At 41.0% G+C, this 20,474-nt stretch overlaps 1 protein-coding gene across 4 annotated transcripts in view; it reads right to left on the reverse strand.

Moving 5' to 3' along the window:
• Positions 1-264: 264 nt before the first annotated feature.
• CBFB (core-binding factor subunit beta) overlaps positions 265-20,474 on the reverse strand; it is a 220,125-nt gene continuing 199,915 nt past the window's right edge. For 2 of the 4 annotated variants that reach the window (XM_078670411.1, XM_078670413.1), the window contains exon 6: positions 265-7,453. In XM_078670411.1, the coding sequence (XP_078526537.1) occupies positions 7,385-7,453 (69 nt within the window). In that variant the 3' untranslated portion in view covers positions 265-7,384. Of the gene's footprint in view, positions 7,471-20,474 lie in introns of all 4 variants that reach the window. The other 2 variants (XM_078670414.1, XM_078670412.1) reach the window with 1 other exon arrangement.

Below are 20,474 nucleotides of genomic sequence, written 5' to 3' on the forward strand. Positions count from 1 at the left end.
ATTGAAAGCCAGTATATGCCACATAAAATCCTGATGGTGAGCCAGACTTTACAATATAGCTGTAGAAGATGTTAGCATCTTTGATATCCTCTTGAGGGAGGCGTTGACTTGATAGGTCAGGTGCTTCTTTCATTACTTCCTGTGTCAGTAGTTTATTAATAAGACCCATGGTCTTTATTGCTGCTTCATTTTTTAATTGAAACTGCTGGACCCCCAGTTACAATAATCCAAACACAAAGTCTGAAAAAAGCGTAAGAGTCATACTTTAACTACACAGAAGTTTATTATGCAGGATATCTTACAGCACATTACAAGTAACAGTAACAGGGGTAGCCAAAGCACGTGTATACCTTAAAGCAACTCTCAGGAGTAAAAGGAACTCAATACTTAGGAAGAAACCTCTGTTTAAATAGAAAGTACGGATATGAAAAATACCAAATTGCAACAATAATTTAGGACAAGGACTTAAAAAATATGGTTTGCACAAAAAAGTAAAAGATAAAGGGCTCCTGATCTTAACGCCGGCATTAAGATTAATGGTGAGCAGCACTGAGCTGTACGATAAGAGAAGCAGGGACATTAACAATGACTGTGAACTTATCAGCATAGAGCATCATTTCCTGGATTCTTTGGTTAGAAACCACTCTCCACAACGGTCACAATGAAGACATAGAATGCGCTATACCACAGCGGTGCAGACCGGGTGCAGACTGCAAAAGCTACTGAGCATATAGAAGACAGTCTCATTATGCGATGTTTAAGGAAGGCTGTACAACTGAAGGCATGCATTCTAAGACTTCACAGCTACTTAACCCTTTTTATATTACAAATGTCTTTAGATTGTTGAAATTTTAGTTCGTTTTAAGGGTTTTCATGTACCTGTTTGGGTATGCGGGCTTCTGGACATTGAACAATGTACGACAGCCAGTTTAAAACACAAGAACAATTCTAGATTAAAAAAAATACAACTGAAAAGACAAGTAGACACTAGCTGCAGGTTTTAAGATGCAACAACTTGAAACAACATTTTTTTTATACTAAAGAAGTAGATATCCAAAAACACATTTGTCATAGGAAACCATTTGTAAATGGCCAACTGGAAACCAAATATACACAAACTATGCAATACAGTTGAAGGATGGCATCACTCGCTGCTCACTGCTTGTTTTATTTCAAGAGTGTTTGGGGTGGGGAGGGTTTATGTTGAGGCTTTTTATGTGTACCATGCTCTGCATTGTTTGTGGTACCATCTTTCTTTATGGTGACAACATCTTCAAACACCTGCATCTTCACAGATTGTTGCAATGTTCACTCCCATTATCACTTGTGACCACTGAGCATTTCCAGACCTGCCAATTTCTACAAATTTTTCACCTTGTCAGAGGAGCAGATCAGGGCCTTAGGCAGGCAGGGCTTGATGCTGGGTCTTGGGGTGTTTCCACACCCCGTACTGGACATCGACGGTGCAGCGGCTTCAAACGCGACCTTGATATCCACTCCATGAAGGGTGTCAAGTCCACCTTTTGATCCACCGTGTGATGTCTGCTCTTCAACGGGTATCCCTGTGAAGGGAGCAGATACTGTGGACACACTGTGATACCACGTGTGTAGTGGGTCTGTGTTTGGTGGCATCTGACTGGAGTCAGTGGAAGAAGTGGAACAGCAATTTAAAGGTTGTCATTGAGATTTTAAGGGTGATCAACAAATGCTGTATTATTGCTGGATATAACCAACACATAGTGAATGTCCTGTACCATATACGCTGGAGTTTTAAAAAACTGATCTCTTTAAATACAACAAAATATGACTGTACCAACTTCATATGAACACCTGAATGAGTTGCAAACACAATATATACAATATGATATGAACAATTCACAATAAATGTACTCTCAATATTATGAATCGTGTAGTGAGGTCGCAGAGGTGCTGTGTAAGCCTTTGGTCAGCAGTTATAACAGTAAATGTAAAACTTTGGTACCAACTAGGGATCTGGAGATGGGAATAAAAGGCCATTTATTCAGGGAGAGTGGCGTGTCTTTCAGGCAGGAGACAGTTAAAGCTGCCAGCTCATTAGAGCACGAAATGTGTATTTTCACTGTAAAATTCAGTAACAGTATTGACCAGCCATAGAGATAGAGGTTGCACCAAAAACAATGTGCTATATGCTTTTAAAGGCTTGCAGAAACACATAATATATGATGATGCAGAAATGTATCCATTCATACTGACAGACTCAAAAACATTTATTTTTCTGTCATAACTGATTTGCAAAAAATAAAAATGAACTCGCAGAAACAACTATGACATACTGCAGTCATTCACTTAAGCATGCATCCATGTACACTGAAAAGAATACATTTTATAAATTCATGAGTAAGAGTGATGAAAACTTTACACAAAGTACGCTCATCTCCTTTTCCAGTTTCTTTTGAGAAATCATGCGTGCAGAGCACATGCACACACCGTCCTGGTTTTAAAAAATCTACAAGTGAAGTTGAGGAATTGTACAGAGCCACCCAGGAATGAGTTGTGTGGGCATGGCCCCCTGAATACTGAAGACAGACTATTGTGGTATTGAATCATCCAGGGCAGACTATTGAAATCGAAATATGGAAAGAGAAGTATAGATTTTCTATACCTAACTTCACATATATGTACCTAGATAATACATATAGCTTTAAAGCACATAGATATAGAGTGAAGAATAGTAAAATCTATACTTCCTCTATATACCGTTACCTTTCGATATTTTCTTCTTTGATATTTTGTCAATGATATTCATCTATCATGGCATTCCTATTGTCCATATTCAGTAGTACAATCGGAGATGGCATTACCAGAGATGTTTTAAGACATGGGCAAAGTGGGCTCTGGCCTAGAGCCCCAGGCTTTCAGGGGGCCCCTAGATAGAGAAAACTCTGTTTTCCTCACACTGGTGCCCCGATGACCTTGAATGGTTTTTAAACACAGATTGTTTTAAATACCATTTTCGTGTAATTTATTTTTAATACGGGTAATGTGTAGGAGTTGATTACAGACATTTTGCAGATAAATTGTGTGTTTATGTTTCATGCAGCATCCATTAAAAAGTTTCTTTTCGATCGGATTTCACATATGAGAAATGGGAGGGTGTCACAGAGATTATTTGCACTAATATTAGTGAGCGGCTGCTGTGTTACAATATTAAACACACAAGTCACTATCCCTGAATATTAGATGTAAACACATTTTGAATTTGGACAAGTGTGCCTGTGCATTGTCAGTGACCTGGCCACAGAGGGCATGAAAGAGCTGACACTGGATCATAAATTCAAAGCTGTTCTGAACAGAGGCACCCAAAATATGTTTGGCCCAAGGCCCCCAAAACCCTTAAGATGTCCGTGGGCATTACTGCAAGTCGTAGACCAAAGGGCCTTTCTGACTGACCAATTCCTATTTAAAAAAAAAAACACGCCCTTTTGTCTCATGACCCGTGATGGGAAGCAAACATTTATATCCACAGAAACATCATGCCTTGACAGAAAGCCCTGAATTGCTGCTGTGTTACAGTTCCATTGAATAGAGAAGACTTGCTGTGAGAAGGCCTTCAGGCGAAAACGCTGTGCAGTGTGGCTGACGCACCATGTTACACAGATTTCTCTTTGGTTTAATTTGTGGAGATTAAAAAGTAGTTGACACGATTTCCTGCAACTTCAAAGAGATGTGCAGTCTAAACTTCTTATTTACTAGCTGCGGTGGGCTCAGACCAGAACTGGGCGGGTTGCTGGTATTACGCAGAAGGCCTCCCAGTCTCGTGGTAAGAGAGAGCACGCTTGTGCATAGCTGTGGGTCAGAATGGAAAGGAAGGAAGGACAACCAAGCAACGGCTCAGTCTGCATCTTTGAAATGTGTCAACAAAGGGCTCTCCATCTGTCTGAATAGATGTGTGCTGTGAAGCTCCGTGAGGTAAGTCAGAACCTCTGGCTCAAATTATTCCATCTCTTCAGAGCTTAATTTGTAAATAAACAAGTGCCAGGGCCCAAGGTATTGCCCAGGAGGCTGCTGCAGGTTGCACGACCGGCTGGAACTGCTGTCACAGCCACATGCCAGTATAACCACTCCCTAGTAAATATCACACTCTCATAAATGTGACTGTTTGAACAATTCCAGGCCACCCAAAGCAGTTAAGAATGGCCGGGATGTTCTAGAATTCTTTTTTAGGTCTATTTAATTGTTAAACTGATGTGCTCCGTACAGAAGTAGGCAAACAGCGCCACCATGTAGCAGACTGTCATAAGTGCAGGTGTTAACAATAAGTACCGATGCCGAGCACTAGAAAACATCAGCACAAATTAAGCACTGATTCAGAACTTGCTTTTGCTGAGACTTGAGGAGTGGAAAACCTCCCCATTAACTAATGGGTGCAAGCTGCCACCATAGAATCTTTTGGACTAAAAGTTAAAGGTAGAAGTCAGTGACGAACAAGAAAGCCACAGGGTCTGTTGAGAGCAAGGAAAATACACCCACCGCCCGTGGTTAGCTAGTAAAATACGTCATTGTGTCCAGGTGCCATTGTGCACACTGCAACATTGATAGTTCCGTAGAAGTGCCGGCCTCCCGCCTTACATTAAAGGTAACATTTGTACATCTAGGGCCCATGAAAGAATGCAGATCTTTTTTTAAGTTTCCCTTCGTTTAGAAATGACCCCTTGGAAGTTTAAGCTGTGACTCTGCGTCTCCTGATGAGTGGCAGGAGGAAACAGAATACAAATGATGTGGTAATAAGGGGGCGGTGCATGAGAACCTGTGAGCACAAAATGCAAAAACCATCAGATTGAGTCAAAAACAAAAAGAGAGAACCTGATATTAGCAACCCTAATTTTTGAGACAGTTCTGGGCGTCAGTATTGCAATTTGTACCTGCCATAAAAAGCACTCGGCTTTTAAAATCAATATATATTAGCAATAATTACCTGAGCTGAAATACTCGATTGTAACCTTTCCCTCTTATCAGCAATAAACAAGGGTGTGCAAAGCTAGGCACGGATGCTTCTGCACACTTCGTATTTTTTTAAACTTCAGCCAATTGATTACCTTCACAAACGTAGTGATTTTTTTAAAAGCAGGCAGAAAATCCCACAAAAGGTTGTTTTTTGTGGGGGAAAAGTCAAACTACATCTGGAGAAAAGGTCTGAGTGGTGGTAACATGTCCTGCAAAAAGTCTTCTTCCTGTAGAAATGTTTGTCAGCCAGAAAACGTTTGAGAAGTTGTGATCTTTGCTCAACTTAACTTGAGGAGTTAAACTGTCGACAGTATATACCAGACAGCATGAAGTGGGGGGCAAGTTATAGCCTTACACACGGTGCTGTCTAAGGGAGAACGAGGAAGAAAAAACAACTAGAGGAGCATAGCAGAGCAAAATGAAGTTCAGTACTTTAAGAGCACATTGTAGGATAACTGTTGTAATCAAAAGGAGAGCCACAAACTGGAAATACACCAGGACAGAGTGATTTACTTTCAGCCTCCACTTCTGATCCAGAGAGACATATTTTAAATCAGTCTTTAAAACAGTTTACACATAACATCTCAGCTTTGTAATAGAGTTAATTATTTTTACAGCATTCATAAACTTGAACATATATGTCCAGCAAAGATGCATGAGATTCCCCTGAGTAACACAATGTAGTCAAGTGGGAACGCCGGGAACTTGGGAATATTGGTATTTTGTTAAAAAATTGGCCACCAGGCTATATCTGACATACAGCCTGAGATTACTCCCAGATTTGGTGTACTACCAGAATATTGAGTTTAAACAGTGTGCTACAAAAATATTGTACCTAGAACATCAAGAACGACAATACTTGTGAAGGGATGTGTATATATAGACAAGTATACATCCACTATTCTTAACTCCCCATCTAAGTACCTTGGGTTACATATTTCATGAGGGTATGTGGAGGAACGGCCTGAAGAAAGGGCCCCTCTTGTTACTGGACCTAATTCCCTGAGACTCAGCTGAACACTGAGAGATTCCAAGCATCTATACTCCTTCTTGTGTTGTTCTTCACTTGGCTTTACCATGCATTAATGCCACTCTGGGGGGACAAGAAAGGGATTATTATTGCCATCATCAGGGCATCAGTTCTAATTACGATGGTAATACTTAAGAAGTGGGTTGCTGATTTTTGGGGACCTTACTGTATCCACAGACTAAAATATCACTACATGGGTCACTAAAAAAGAAATTGTTGTTAACCGTTCTATACTCTATGTCGCTTTCAAGGCCCTGCAGTTTAAGATTACTTTGCAGTCACTAAGTTATAATGCTGCCATTCCATGAGATGTCTCATTTTTCATCAACCACAATCAAAGCATAACCTAGAATTCTGCTTGCTTGTAACTACTCCATTTGTCCAGATCTTTATACTTTGCCCATTTTTAACCACTCAATCGCATCAGATGTGGAACTCAGATACCGGTGGGGGCAAAAATGACAGAAGCATCTTACTTTCAGGTTCTTCTGCTTGGATGATTGAATGTGGAAAATCCAGTCAATGCTACATTTTTCTGAAAACATCTGGAAAATCCATTTTTAACATCTGGGGGAAGTCACAAATGAGATATATGCTCCATTCGCAGTAAACCGTATCCAACAACATTAAAGCAGCTATCGGAAGAGGAATCCCATAGCTGGGTAAACACATGAATATTGGCATCACACAGTGTCTGATTTTGCTGTTAGGCCTGTTCAAGATGAAGCCAACATACAGCAAAGGTGCAGACATTATTGATCAGGAGCAGGACAGGAATGTCAGATAAAAGTGTACCCATGGCTCTGTACTGCTGAACTCGGCCCGGACATGTACTCCAGTTGTATATCAGCGTGTACATACATAGCAGATTTGGAACTCTTAATGAGGCATACAGTATCTAAATACACATACAGTATCTAAAATAAGGCAAAATAACATGAATAGCAAACATTTTAAAAAACCTAATACAAACAAATTACAAACCTAAGAACATTTTAACTCCATGGCTTCCAAGCAGTTGAAGGAATCTTTCAGCTTCATATGAGAAGTTTTGACCTGTGTTGTCTTTCTTGTCAGACAATCACATATTATTTCCATCTGATAGTGCCATCAAAATAAGCTTGCATAGAAAAAAATATATAAAAATTCACACAGATTGACTATTGTCTACATGCTTAAAATTGCAAACGTGAGCATCAGAACATGAACATAGTGCAAACTGTGGCAGTTTGTGGTGAGGTTGTCTGCCGCATGTCGAGGAAGATATATACACCCAGTAATCACAGTTTCTGGTCTTTGATATCATTGTCTTCAACCGTGTACACATGATAAATCTTCTCAGACCCATGGTACATTTGTGCCTCATGTGGATCAACGTAGCTTGAGGTCATCCCCACTTCCAAGGTTTGAGCCAGGGCTAGGGTCTTGTTGTCTTCTTGCCTGCATCATCAAAAGGACTGTTTAGGATTAGAACATGAGATTTCAAAGTCAAAGTTAGCAGTCACAAAGACAGAAGATTATTTAGTTTTATTGTTCTGAAGTCAACTCTAAGATACATAAACATTCTAAACATGCACAATATGGAGGTATAGAGAGCCATCATTTATTGTAACTAACACAAAGAACACAGTGGCTGAGATCTTTCTTCTTGATACAGTAAACAATCAGGAAGTAATGACAAATGTGAATAATTAAGATTTGTAAAAATGGTTGTATTCCTACTAAGCAATATCAAAGACACAGAAGATATTGGTCGAAGGCATTTATCAACTGGAAAAATTCTAACATGATCCAACAGATACTGGTATATCTTTTAGGGTAATGGGTGTAAACCTATAGAGGCTAAATAAATAATGCATACCCAACATGTCAAGAGCTCATTCATTTGGTAAATGTGAAATGGAAACGTGCAGTGCCACACTCTACGCAATGTAAAGCTCCCTCTGTAGTACTTACACACCAGTCACTGGGAGACATTATGTAAGTACTCAGTTCTCCAAAGTATGTCTTTATTGCTTAAATGAGAAATCCTCAATAATATGGAATTGCCTTCAAAACTATAGGACGGCCCATATGTGTTTCACAACTTAACTCTTTGTTGCTTGCTCAGGCCAAAGAAAACTGTAAATTCAATGAACTTCAGGCAATTTGTATTGAGGCACTCTATCTGACCGATATCCATTCTAAAGCCTCAAAGAATTTAGCTTGCTCCTAGAAAGATCTCTATTATTTCATTGTTTTTTTACCTGAATATATATTACATATATTGCATAAATTGCACTGGGAGACTGGACATAGTAAACCTTTGCATCCAAACAGATTCAAGGGTTTACTATGCCCTGAAGACGCAACAAAGGACTAAGTCATGAAACATGTAAAGCATTGCAGATATACTTTGGTGTTCTGGGTACTTATGTAGAGCCTCCCATTGACTATGTACTGACATGTCTAGAACTATTGGATGGAAAGAGATTTATACTGCCAGTGTAAACCAGTCTATTGGCATGGTGAATTAATTGTATAACTTCTTTTAGGCTAATGTATTACTTTGCCAAAGTTGGATACTGGGACATCTTTATGGCCAAGGAATAAGAGCCAAATAATGCTGTTATAAATGTATGCCAATGATTTCGGCACTTCTGAAAGACCAATTGTAGGGAGCTGGCTCTGTATATACTAAACCAAAGTAAGGTATAGTGTGCACAGACTCCAGTGGAACCCCAAAGGTAGGCATACGTGAAAGTAGATAATTCTTTACTCTCTATTTGTGGTAGTATGGGCGAGCAGTAAGGCTTTATCAGAGGGTAGTGCTAAACATTTATTGTACACACTCAGGCAAGAAATTATGTCACACACTCAAAGTCCGAACTCAGACCAATATATTTGTATAAAAATATTATTTAGGTATATTTATTTTCTAGAACCCAGCAAGCATGGCAGAGGTAAGTGTAAATGGTACTTTTCAAGGCAGGTTGAACAATACAAGCAAGTGGAATGGAAATTACTTTGTGATAGGTTTGTAAGTACTTTGAATCCAGTTGAAATTACATTTGAATTACTTTTGACTACTTTTTAGAGTACTTTTTCTACTCAGTGTGATATGCCTAGATATCACACTAGAATATTTCCTAGCGAAAAAAGGTAAGTAATGCAGTTTTTGTATATTTGCAGTTCTTCAAGTTTTCATACAAACCAACTCCAGACTTAGAAGATTTTTCACAGAAAATCAGTCAATGCAATCCTATGGGAGGAATTGAAGTTATCGGTTTACAGGTAAGTACTTTGTTGTGGGAGTTGGTATTCTGGGGATAGCACCAGGGTTCCCCCAGGGTCAAGGATGCACTCTTGAAGCACCCTCAGCAGCACTAGGGGGGCCGGGTGCTGAGGCCCAATGTTATCCAATGGGGGATAGGGGTCTCCGGTTGGTGGCTGCTCACAAGCAGGCAACAAGGTTGTGGGAGCAAAGCTCCTGGTGTTAGGCTCAGGGCAAAGGGGGATCCGAGTTAGCACACAAGGTGCACCTGCAGCGGAACATGAATGTCTTGGTGCAGGGTGCTGTTTTGGAGTCTAGTGCCCTGTTGATTTCAATGGGGATTCTCCGGTTGCAACAAATACTGCAGGTTTGGGGATGAAGATCTTCTGGAGGTGACCATCAGGTGGAGAGGTGAGTTGAGATGCCCGGGGATTCTGGGACACTGTTGGTTTGTCCAGCAAAGGCTGTGGGACGTTGGGTGCAGGGGTGTCTTTAGGCGTCAGGTTGTTCTTACCAGCTCCGGTCACGGTCGGAGGGATCATTCAGAAAGGGACTGCAGGCATTAATTGGAGATTTGAGGCAGGTCAGAGATCACGAGATCTCAGGTCAGGATCACCGGGGAGACCTCCTCGTGGAGGTGGGCCACTCAAACTCAGGCTGTCTGCTACGGGTGCAGAGTGGTGCAGACTCGCTGATTTGGCCGAAACCAGAGTATGTGGGTGAGGAAATCCAGTACTCACGGGAGACAAAGTCTTGGTTTTGGAAGGCAGGGCAGGTCCTCCGGGTTCTTGGGGGCTGCCGGCTGTAGAACACACAGGGATTTCGCTGGAGCAGGTTCGAGGTGGGGACTGGCCGGTAGGACTGGGGACAAGTCAGTGGGCGTCCTCCTCTTCTTAATTCAGCACAGCTTCTCATGTCCTTTTTCTTCTCTCTTCTTGTCTGAGGAGGCAAGGTGCAGGGTTGCCCCTAAATACTAAATTTAGGGGTGTTACAGGTAGGTATAGGTCAGGACCAGTGGGTCCCTTCCTTGCAGTGGGTATACCCCCTATTATGGAACCCTCAAGTGGGAGGGGGGCATATCCCTCTCTCTGGTTGGCTGGGTCCCCCCATCTGCAAGATGGCAGGGACTGAAAGTTGTGCTTCACCTCGCTTCCCCCACCTGAGGTGGGCCCACCTCCCTTCCTCACTTGGTTTTCCCACCGATTCTCCCACCCAAAGTGGGGGTCAGAACCGGTGGTTGCCAGTTGCTGGAAGCAGCGAATGGCTGGGGTAGCTCACAAAGGCGGCAGGCTTTTGAAGCTTCCCCCTTCATGAACCCTGCCCATCCTGGGGGGGAAGGCTTAGCATCTCGTCCCAAGATGTGCATTGTTTCAGACCCCCGACAGCAGCAGGCTCTCAACCCATAACAGTTTGGCAAAAAGTGGGGACAGCCATGCAAAAAGAGGGCACTTTCTTACACAAATGGATCGTGATAAATTTGTAGGGCAAATAAGCTTAAGAATATTTTCAGGATCAACTAATACTATTAATCCAGCACAACACAAATGACTGGTACATTTTTAGAGCCAGTGGATGGAAGCTACAGGGATTTTGATTATTAGCACCAAAACGATAAGACTTCTTTATCAGTAAATAATATTAACATATCCTTTCTTTTAACCTCTTCCATGCGTTGGACGGCCCCCGGCCGTCTGACATCACGGTGGGCGCGGGCGTCGGACGGCTAGGGGCTGTCCGATTCGCGCATGCATAGAATACGCCCGCCCAGCGAAGAAATGTGCGCCGCATCGAAGTGGTTAATGAGTACTGGCCGGCTCCATGACAAAAGCAAATAGCAAATCTATAGATACTGGCACATTTCTACAGCCAATTGTTAGAAGTAGATTTCAAGGTCCAATGGGAATTGTGTTGCTACAAGACTTATGAATACTGGTATATCTCCAGAGTCAATGGATGCATACAGACTAAAATTAAATATCAGAGCCACTGTATAAACTCAGTCTCATCTATGAAATTAATGGATGCCAGCCTACAGCAACCAGAGCACTTGTAAAAAATGTTGACACTTGTGTGTTAAGCCTTTGAATGAGCAATGCAGTTGTAGGGTTATTAAACATATCCACCCTAAAAGTTAAAGAATATATCCGACATGGACGTTTTTGATACTCAGAGTGAGTTACGTGAGATCGATATTCCACAGAGGGGTGCTGGTGAAAGTCCTTTTAAGCCTAAAAGCAAATTTGTCCCCGTCATGCCAAAGGATGCCGTGGACATTTATCATGATTGCATCATCGAGGATTTAAAAAAACTTAACAAACAAATCCACACTAAAAAAGACATGTCAAGTTTCCAAACTAAGCAGTACAATAATTTAATGGCTAAATTGTCCAAAAATCAAGAGATTATCGTGAGTCCTTCTGACAAAGGAGGTAATATTGTTTTATGGCCAAAAGAACATTATATCACTGAAGCCAAACGACAATTGGAAAATGTCAACTGTTACATAAGGAGTAATGGCATTCAATACAAGCACGCAAAGGAGAACATCAAAAAGCTTTTATTATCTTACAAAAGAGAAAACTTAATTACAGCTACTGAATGTGCTTTTTTATTCATTGAACATCCAGTCATACCACATATGTATCTAATCCCTAAGGTGCACAAAATGCAAGACCCAACACCGGGGAGACCCATTATCTCTGCGATCAAGAGTATGGGTGAGAACATTTCACGATATATCGACTTTTATTTACAGGAGCATGTCCAATCTTTGCCTAGTTACATTAAGGATACAGGTGACTTTTTATCTAAATTAGAGGCCATATCATGGCAAAAGAACTGGTGTATCATCACTTTAGACATCGAGTCTTTGTACACCTGTATCGAACACATAAAAGGCATTGAAGGTATAAGACACTTTTTGGGACGTAAATCTTGTATGTATTATAGCCATAACAAAATGATCTGCAGTTTGGTACAATGGTGTTTGGAAAACAATTATTTTTTGTTTGGAAAAGATATTTGGAGACAAATACGCGGTGTAGCCATGGGATCCTGCTTTTCCCCCAGCTACGCGTGCTTGCACGTTGGGCTGTGGGAGGAGCAGGATTTACCTGGCATTTCTGGTTTTGAACATATAAAGTACTGGATGCGTTTTATTGACGATATTTTCTGTGTTTGGGAGGGGGATGTTAAGAGTGCTCAAATTTTTGTAAATACACTCAACACGAACCAGTTCAATCTATTTTTTACCTCTAATATCAGCACTACATCGGCTGAGTTTCTTGATGTTTCTATTAATATTGAAGGTACCCAGATTGTTACATCCCTACACAGGAAATCTACTGCTGGCAATAGTATATTACATGCCAGCAGTAGCCATCCCCAACACGTCATTACGAGTAACCCGTTTGGCGAATTGTTGCGCTTAAAGAGAATCTGCAACACTGAGGAAAAGTTTGAGGAGGGGGCAAGTGCAATGCTAGACAGATTACAGGCAAGAGGTTACAGCAAAAGCTGTCTAGCCAATGCATTGCAAAAAAGCAAAGAGAGATCTAGAGACTCTTTATTGACACCTAACCTCGACAGTGATGCCACATTGGACACTACCAGGTTAATAACCACGTACAGTAGACAGCACCGCAAGATCAAATCCATAATTAACAAACACTGGGCAGTCTTAAAAACTGATGGTGTGTTACGAGATATGACTCCTGATAGACCTGTGATCAAATTCAGGTGTGCATTTAGTATGCGCAGTAAAGTAGTAAAATCCAGCCCTGAATTACCTATGGTCACTCAATGGTTTGGAGGCAAGGGCTTCCACAAATGTTCTTCATGCCGAGCATGTAAATTTGGACTAAATACCACGCATTACCGCACTCCATTTTCTGAAACTGCATATCCGATCTGCGGCACGGAGTTCGCAGTATATGTCCTAACATGCACCTGCGGTCTACGCTATGTGGGTAGTACCGGCGCACAGGTGCATGTTCGAATACTGCAGCATCTTCGTGCAATTGTTAATCGCGATGGGGCATACCCGGTGGCACGCCATTTTAACAGCAGGCACAACAGGGATCTGTCGTGTCTTACTTATTATGTGATCGATGCTGTTGCTCCTCTAAGGCGTGGCGGCGATCGTGAAAAACTATTGCGCCGACTGGAAACGCAGTATATTATTAAGCTCGACAGCAAACAGCCCAATGGTCTAAACGCGACGGAGGACATGCACAATTTTCTGTAGGGGTATTGTTCTAGCTCACACACTCTGTATCTAAAACTTAAATGCTAGAATCATGTTTCTGTTGTTAGATTATTTAAGACAAAATGATGAATCACACATGTCTTACATATATATGAATTTTAAATCGAAGCACCTGTTTCATGGAATCTGTAGTCTCTCTCTTTTTTTCTGAATCTGAGCCACCTGTTCAGGTTTCTGGACAGTGTAGTTTTTTAAACAATTATGGAAAAGCAATTTCTTTAGGTGGTTTTTTTGCACAGTGAATTTACTCAAGCACTTTTGGTTTGATACATATAACCGTTTTTTGTAAATAGTCCTTAATATTTATGTTATATAAAATTTGAAATGTACAGATTTTAAATAAGTATATAGGACTGCAGCTCGAAAATTTGATTTTTACACTAAGGTACTTGGTGTTTTGGGTGATATATATTTTTTGTCTTGTCATAAGGTCATGCTAAGTTGCATAGCAGTTTATAACGGCATAGCTATTATTTGTAATTTCACAACAGTGTTTATGCTTATATTTACTGAACAGTCCAGTGTGGTCTTTTTTTGATTAATTAAGAGTTGAATTATGCATTCAAGCATATTACTATATTTAAGTGTCAATACACAGCAACATTATTGCATTTATGCAGTTATATGACATTGTATATGTTTCGTTTGTGTATTTATACAATAATTACCATGGATTGGCAGTAATGATGACAAATTTGTCTTTAAGCATTTTTACACAAACTGTGGTTCTTTGTGAATGCAACAATATATCAAAGATATAGCTATTTTGTGTACTGCAACTTTAAACTGCTTGAATCTAGCAGCAGGTAGAACCATGTGACCCACGTGTGGTAGGTGTGGCCCAACTGGGTGGGTCAGAACTGCTTAGATAAAAGAAGTTTCCGATTTCAAATGTGGTGTGTGAACAAGAGTACGTTAGTACTCGAAACGTTGCATTTTTTGAAAGGCACTTGGAAATAAATAACATCTTGCCCGGATAACGTGTGGTCTGCCTCTTCTTTCGCCGCTGCTTGTGGAGGTTTGAAGATTGTGTTTATATATATATATATATATATATTGACAACACAGGAATCCCCCAGTCCTCGGGATTTCCAACAGTTAAGAGCACTCAGAGCCAGGACAGCGTGGGTTCGCCAAGTATTTTATTTCAAAATGTTTTTTTTTGTTGTTTTTTTTTTTGCAGATAGAGTCAGCTTACAGACGCGTTTCGGCGTTGCCGCCTTCGTCAAAAAATTAATAAATAAATAAATAAATAAATAAATATATATATATATATATATATATATATATATTAGACATATCAAAGAACTACATCTGCAGGACACATATCTATATTTCATAATTATATCCATAATTGCTCCCACCGCCCGTAGTACAAAATGAGTTTCTTCTTCAGTCAACAAGCTTCTCTCATCCAGATGGCTGCAAAATGTTTACTCACCTTAACAAACATGGTTTCTTTTCGATCAACAGAGAATAGTCTAATGCAACTCTACCTCAAAATGTATCTACCAGCAAACATGCTGAGTTTGAAGTGCTAGGTACTGGCCACAGCCTACCTTTTAAAAAGGTCAATGTATGTATGCACTGCTGTGCTGAAAAACCTGTTGGTTAACATTATGTCAGTGACCTCAGAGGAGGAGCATTTCTATTGATATGTTTTCGACTGGTGCATATTTTGGAAATGTTTCAGAATTAGAAAAAAAACGAGTTTTCTGTTTATAAAAAAAGGCAATGCCAAAGGGTACAAATATTGAATCAATATCACTGTATCTGCTTGTAAATTAGGAATAGGAAACAAACTCAGATGTCTGATGTGATTCAGGTATAACACCATCTAGAACAAATAAAACAGGCAATGATTTTAAAAGAAGTTAAAATATGCCTAATTTTTTCTCAGTGGAAATCCTGTTTGATCGTTAATTCTGCAAGAGGTTGCTAGCTTTTTCACATAGGTATTATAGATTAAATTTTTCTCAGAAAGCATTATGTAAAAAACGTATTGTATGCTTTATATATGCTTCTGGCCTTAAGCGAAACGTAAATATTCAATAAAGTCAATTTATTCACTTTTTACGTTAAAGTAGTTCTTTGAAGGGACTCACAATTGCTAAAAGAATAACGCTGCTGACATTATGAGTTTCAGATATTTTTCTCCATCCACACAATAAATAATTGGATATTGCTATTTTACCACACTGATGTGAGCTAGATTGAATATTTTCTGCCTAGGAAGGCATTCAATATCTTAGCCACTGATGCATTTTAAGGTCAGTTTCCCCATGACGTAGAATCAATGAAGATTTTGATTAATGCTTCTAACAATTATCGTATTTTAATGATGGTCGGATGAAATATGGCTCTGTCTGTCACTTATTTGCATACGGTTGGTTCTACTGCACTTAGGAAGGGATTGGAGAGGATGCGTTTTCAATTGAAACAGAGGGCTCTACAAGTACATGAAAGAATGGTGCTTTTAGCCACAAATTTATTTTTGAATGCCAAAGTATGAATTATGTAATAACTCAAATCTAAAAACAGAGACGTTGAGTCAGTTTAAATTTTTCTCTAACCCACAACAATTTTTTTGACCACAAAGTTAATCTTCAGATCCTTTTTTGGATTGGGGTGTTTTCCTATTACACATTTTAATATTCCTGTTTGACATCAATAACAAGCTGCCGTTAAGATGAAAAGAGAAAGCTTGTTACTAAATGACTAACACTTTTTGCTTCCAGTTTAAAAACGCCCAGACAAGCAGCCATGGGCATTTTTAAAAAGCTAAATCAATTTTCTCCCTATGTCTCATGCACTGAAGAGGATTTCTGGATGACATTTTCTGTTTATTTCATTTTTCCACTCATAGTAAGCCACACCCCGCAAAGACATGCAAACCGCAGCCTGGTAAATGGCAGACAGATGGATACCACACACTATCCTTCCGTTGGAAGGAGCAACAGTTACTGCTTCAGAGATTGACATTGAAACCATATACATTTGTGGAGAAATTCCTAGTAGGATCTTACTCCCTGTAATTAGGTGGTAACAATGAACATACCAAAAAGAGACTCCAAAGTTACTGCACTCACACCAAACCTCACTTGTCCAGTAACTCGCATCCGAGCCACCTGCCTATTTACAATGTTATTTCTCTAAGCAGTTAGATATTTCATACGCCTTTTTAGAGAGGTTGAAGACCATCGAGAAGCAATATAAATAACTAAGGGGCCTATTAGCAACAAATTGAGATAATTATCGCAAACCTCGCTTAGCGTGAACTTTTTTATCACCTTCTATCGCTGGATTTTATCGCAGAGATAACACAGTATTACCAACGTTTATCTCCAATGCGATATACAATCCAGTGATAGCGGCGAAACCCATGTTTAACGTGAGATTTCCAGCAATGAAAATCCTATCGCTAAGGAAAATCTCACTAATAGGCAGGTGGGGACTTAGCCGTAGAATCCACCTCCCATTGACTAATATGGCTAAGTCAGGTTTTTACCAGGTGTAAAATCCTGGCGCTAATTGCGGTTAGCGCGCGTTTTTTTATCGCTTCGCGGGTATTGCTAATAGGCGATAGCTGTGTTAGCGACTGCTTTCAGTCGCTAACAGGTTGGGTACGCCCACTTTGCATGTCATTAGCGATCAATGCAAAGCGGGCCCCAAATCAGTCGCTATCGCCTAAAAGCTGTCGCTAACTGCTGTTAGCAACAGCTTTCTGATAGGGCAATAAAAATATTGCTGCTTTAGCGGGAAAAAGTCCCGCTAAAGCGACAATATTGCCCTTGCTAATATGCCACTGAATGTGTCGGAGGAAATTCTAAGAGTTCTGCATCATAGAAAGAGTGGTGGGCACAAAGTGTAGCCCAATGTAGTCCAAATTTCTCACAGCCTGAAGTTCTAGACTCAAAAGGAAAGGATATAAGTGAATATTAATGTGAAGATGCAGATCTTTTTTCAGGGTGAGACTCTACAGCTAAAATGACACCCTGGAAATACATTCAGGCACAATAGAAGGCACGATTTCAATAATGTGCTCATCCATCCCCGCCAGAAAATAGCAAAACTGCAGCCATGCTTGATGTGGGCCAGGAGTTTCCCACCATGCATCTCAACACCTATGAGAAATTGGTGGCATTTTATTGGTGTCTGATAAAGGGTAAGCAGTAGCCTGATTTAATTTCATAGATAGGTTACAGAAATGGTGATGATGGAAGCGTAGAACGGCTTTACCACTCTGTTAATGTAGGCCAAGATCCAGTGATGCACAACCATGTATTCAGGGTCCCGGCAAGGAGAGCTTTTATGAAGTCGAGTGAAGCAAGCTTTATATGAAATTATGGAGGGACTGCACTGAAGCCCAACTCAAGAGCAGTTATCCTGGGTGGTCGGTTCCAACGCTAGATTGAAACAGTGGCTCAAGCCATACAGACTCGGTGGCTGTGGTCCTTTCTGAAGGGATACAGATACTTTTCAATTGCTTTGTTCTGGAAAGGATGTGACATAATGGAATATCCCAAGCAGACTTAGCCAAGTTTGTTGTTTCACAATAAATATTAATGGAATGTCCCATTGATCTCAAACGTAAAGGGAGCGCGCTGCAGTGTAATACGTTAAAGCTAACATAAAACATTCCATTCACGCTCCATTTAGGCAGTTGCAGCCATTTCAAGTTGAATACTAGCCTGGAGCCATCAACAATGGGATGATTTTCTGTTTTCATCTAGGCTCGCCTAACTTCAGTTTTCTTAAGAACAACTTGTGTACTCTTTTGTGGAAAGGTTTCTTTTAAGGAAAGAGCAGCAAGTGGTAAAGAGCTGAACCCGTTGCATCAAAAGGCTCCTAAATGAACACTCCCTGTTTTTGGGCTCTTGACTGACGAATTGTTCTTTTTTTTTCCAAAATTTGGGATAAGTGATAAAAGCCCATTAAACCTAATCAATCTCTTGGCTTTTACATTGTTTACACTGGGTTTGTCAAGTTGTGTACCATACAGCTGTATCCAGAGAATGGATACACAGGTCACCATATCTCCTGAGGTTGTCATGACTCTGCGGAACAAGCTTAACTAGTCTATTCCAACGTGGGTGTAGACGAGAAGCGCCAAAGGTAAGCTATACCGGTGTTTGACCGAGTTTCATTATTTGACAACTTACTTTGTTAAGCAATCTCGTTTGTGTTACAGAGGCTTTCCAGACTCATTATTAACACAGTTACAATTCAAACTTCCTTCCATGAGTAGGTGAGACTTACTCCTGGACATTCACGAGTAAGTCAGCGGTAAGTCGAGTAAGTCACACTAACTCACTTAAAATCAATTGTGAACTGAGCCAAAGCGGGTATACAAGGCTCTGCAGCAACAACTTACAGAGAGGCACCTTCTTCTAACTGACTAGCAACATCATTCAGTGCCAGGGGTAAGTCAAGGTCATGCAGATGAGCAACAAACGGCCTGACCTTCAGGCTTTTACTCTTGAACACAATGTCGAATTTTCGCAAAACGTTGCCATGGTGATTCCTCTTTTGTTATCACATGTTTTTCCATCTATAAAAAGGTGACAATGAAGATGAGACACGGGACAGACTTCAGAAAGTGACTAAGTACAAAGGAAGAACGCCCACACAGCTAAAAATGTTCCTGTGTGCTTCCTTACAATTCCACTCACTGAAAGGATACGCTCTGTTGTTGCTAGGACTCTCTACAGAACACAACACACTCTACACAAACTGTGAAAGGGGAAATATATTCCATGTAAGCTAAGAAGTCAAGATTTTGTCACCTACTGCTAATGTGTTGGAGAGCCTTTTTAAAAAAAATGTCAAACAAATGTGTATGTGTGATTAACCGTTCAATGTCACAAAATGTAAATCAGCAGTTTTTTAACAGGCTAACCCTTAAGGATAAGGCGGTGAAGTGACCGGACAGTTTCTGTTATTGCCCTCAAAATGCGATTGTTTACCAATAAAATATAGACTTTGTTCCCCCCAAAACGGTGTTAAGTTCCAACCCATACCATCATTAAATATTATTAGCTTACGTTTCAAGTGCAGTGTGCGACGGGCTATTCTAAGCTTGCTCTGCTACTGCCTGCAGTGCACAGGTAGGAGTCATGCTTGCTCTTCTGCTGCCTGCAGTGCACAGGTGTGACTCACGCTTGCTCTTCTACTGCTTGCAGTGCACAGGTATGAGTCATGCTTGCTCTTCTGCTGCCTGCAGTGCACAGGTGTGAGTCACACTTGCTCTTCTGCTGCCTGAAGTGCACAGGTATGAGTCATGCTTGCTCTTCTGCTGCCTGCAGTGCACAGGTAGGAGTCATGCTTGCTCTTCTGCTGCCTGTAGTGCACAGGTGTGAGTCACGCTTGCTCTTCTGCTGCCTGCAGTGCACAGGTGTGAGTCACGCTTGCTCTGCTGATGTCTGCAGTGCACAGGTATGAGTCACGCTTGCTCTTCTGCTTCCTGCAGTGCACAGGTATGAGTCACGCTTGCTCTGCTGATGTCTGCAGTGCACAGGTATGAGTCACGCTTGCTCTTCTCCTGCCTGCAGTGCACAGGTGTGAGTCATGCTTGCTCTGCTGATGTCTGCAGTGCACAGGTATGAGTCAAGCTTGCTCTTCTGCTGCTTGCAGCGCACAGGTATGAGTCAAGCTTGCTCTTCTGCTGCCTGCAGTGCACAGGTATGAGTCATGCTTGCTCTGCTGCTGCCTGCAGTGCACAGGTATGAGTCAAGCTTGCTCTGCTGCTGCCTGCACTTCACAGGTATGAGTCACGCTTGCTCTGCTGCTGCCTGCACTGCACAGGTATGAGTCACGCTTGCTCTGCTGCTGCCTGCACTGCACAGGTATGAGTCAAGCTTGCTCTTCTGCTTCTGCCTGCAGTGCACAGGTATGAGTCAAGCTTGCTCTGCTGCTGCTGCCTGCAGTGCACAGGTATGAGT

Source organism: Lissotriton helveticus, chromosome 12, assembly GCF_964261635.1.
Source record: "Lissotriton helveticus chromosome 12, aLisHel1.1, whole genome shotgun sequence".
Taxonomy (NCBI): domain Eukaryota; kingdom Metazoa; phylum Chordata; class Amphibia; order Caudata; family Salamandridae; genus Lissotriton; species Lissotriton helveticus.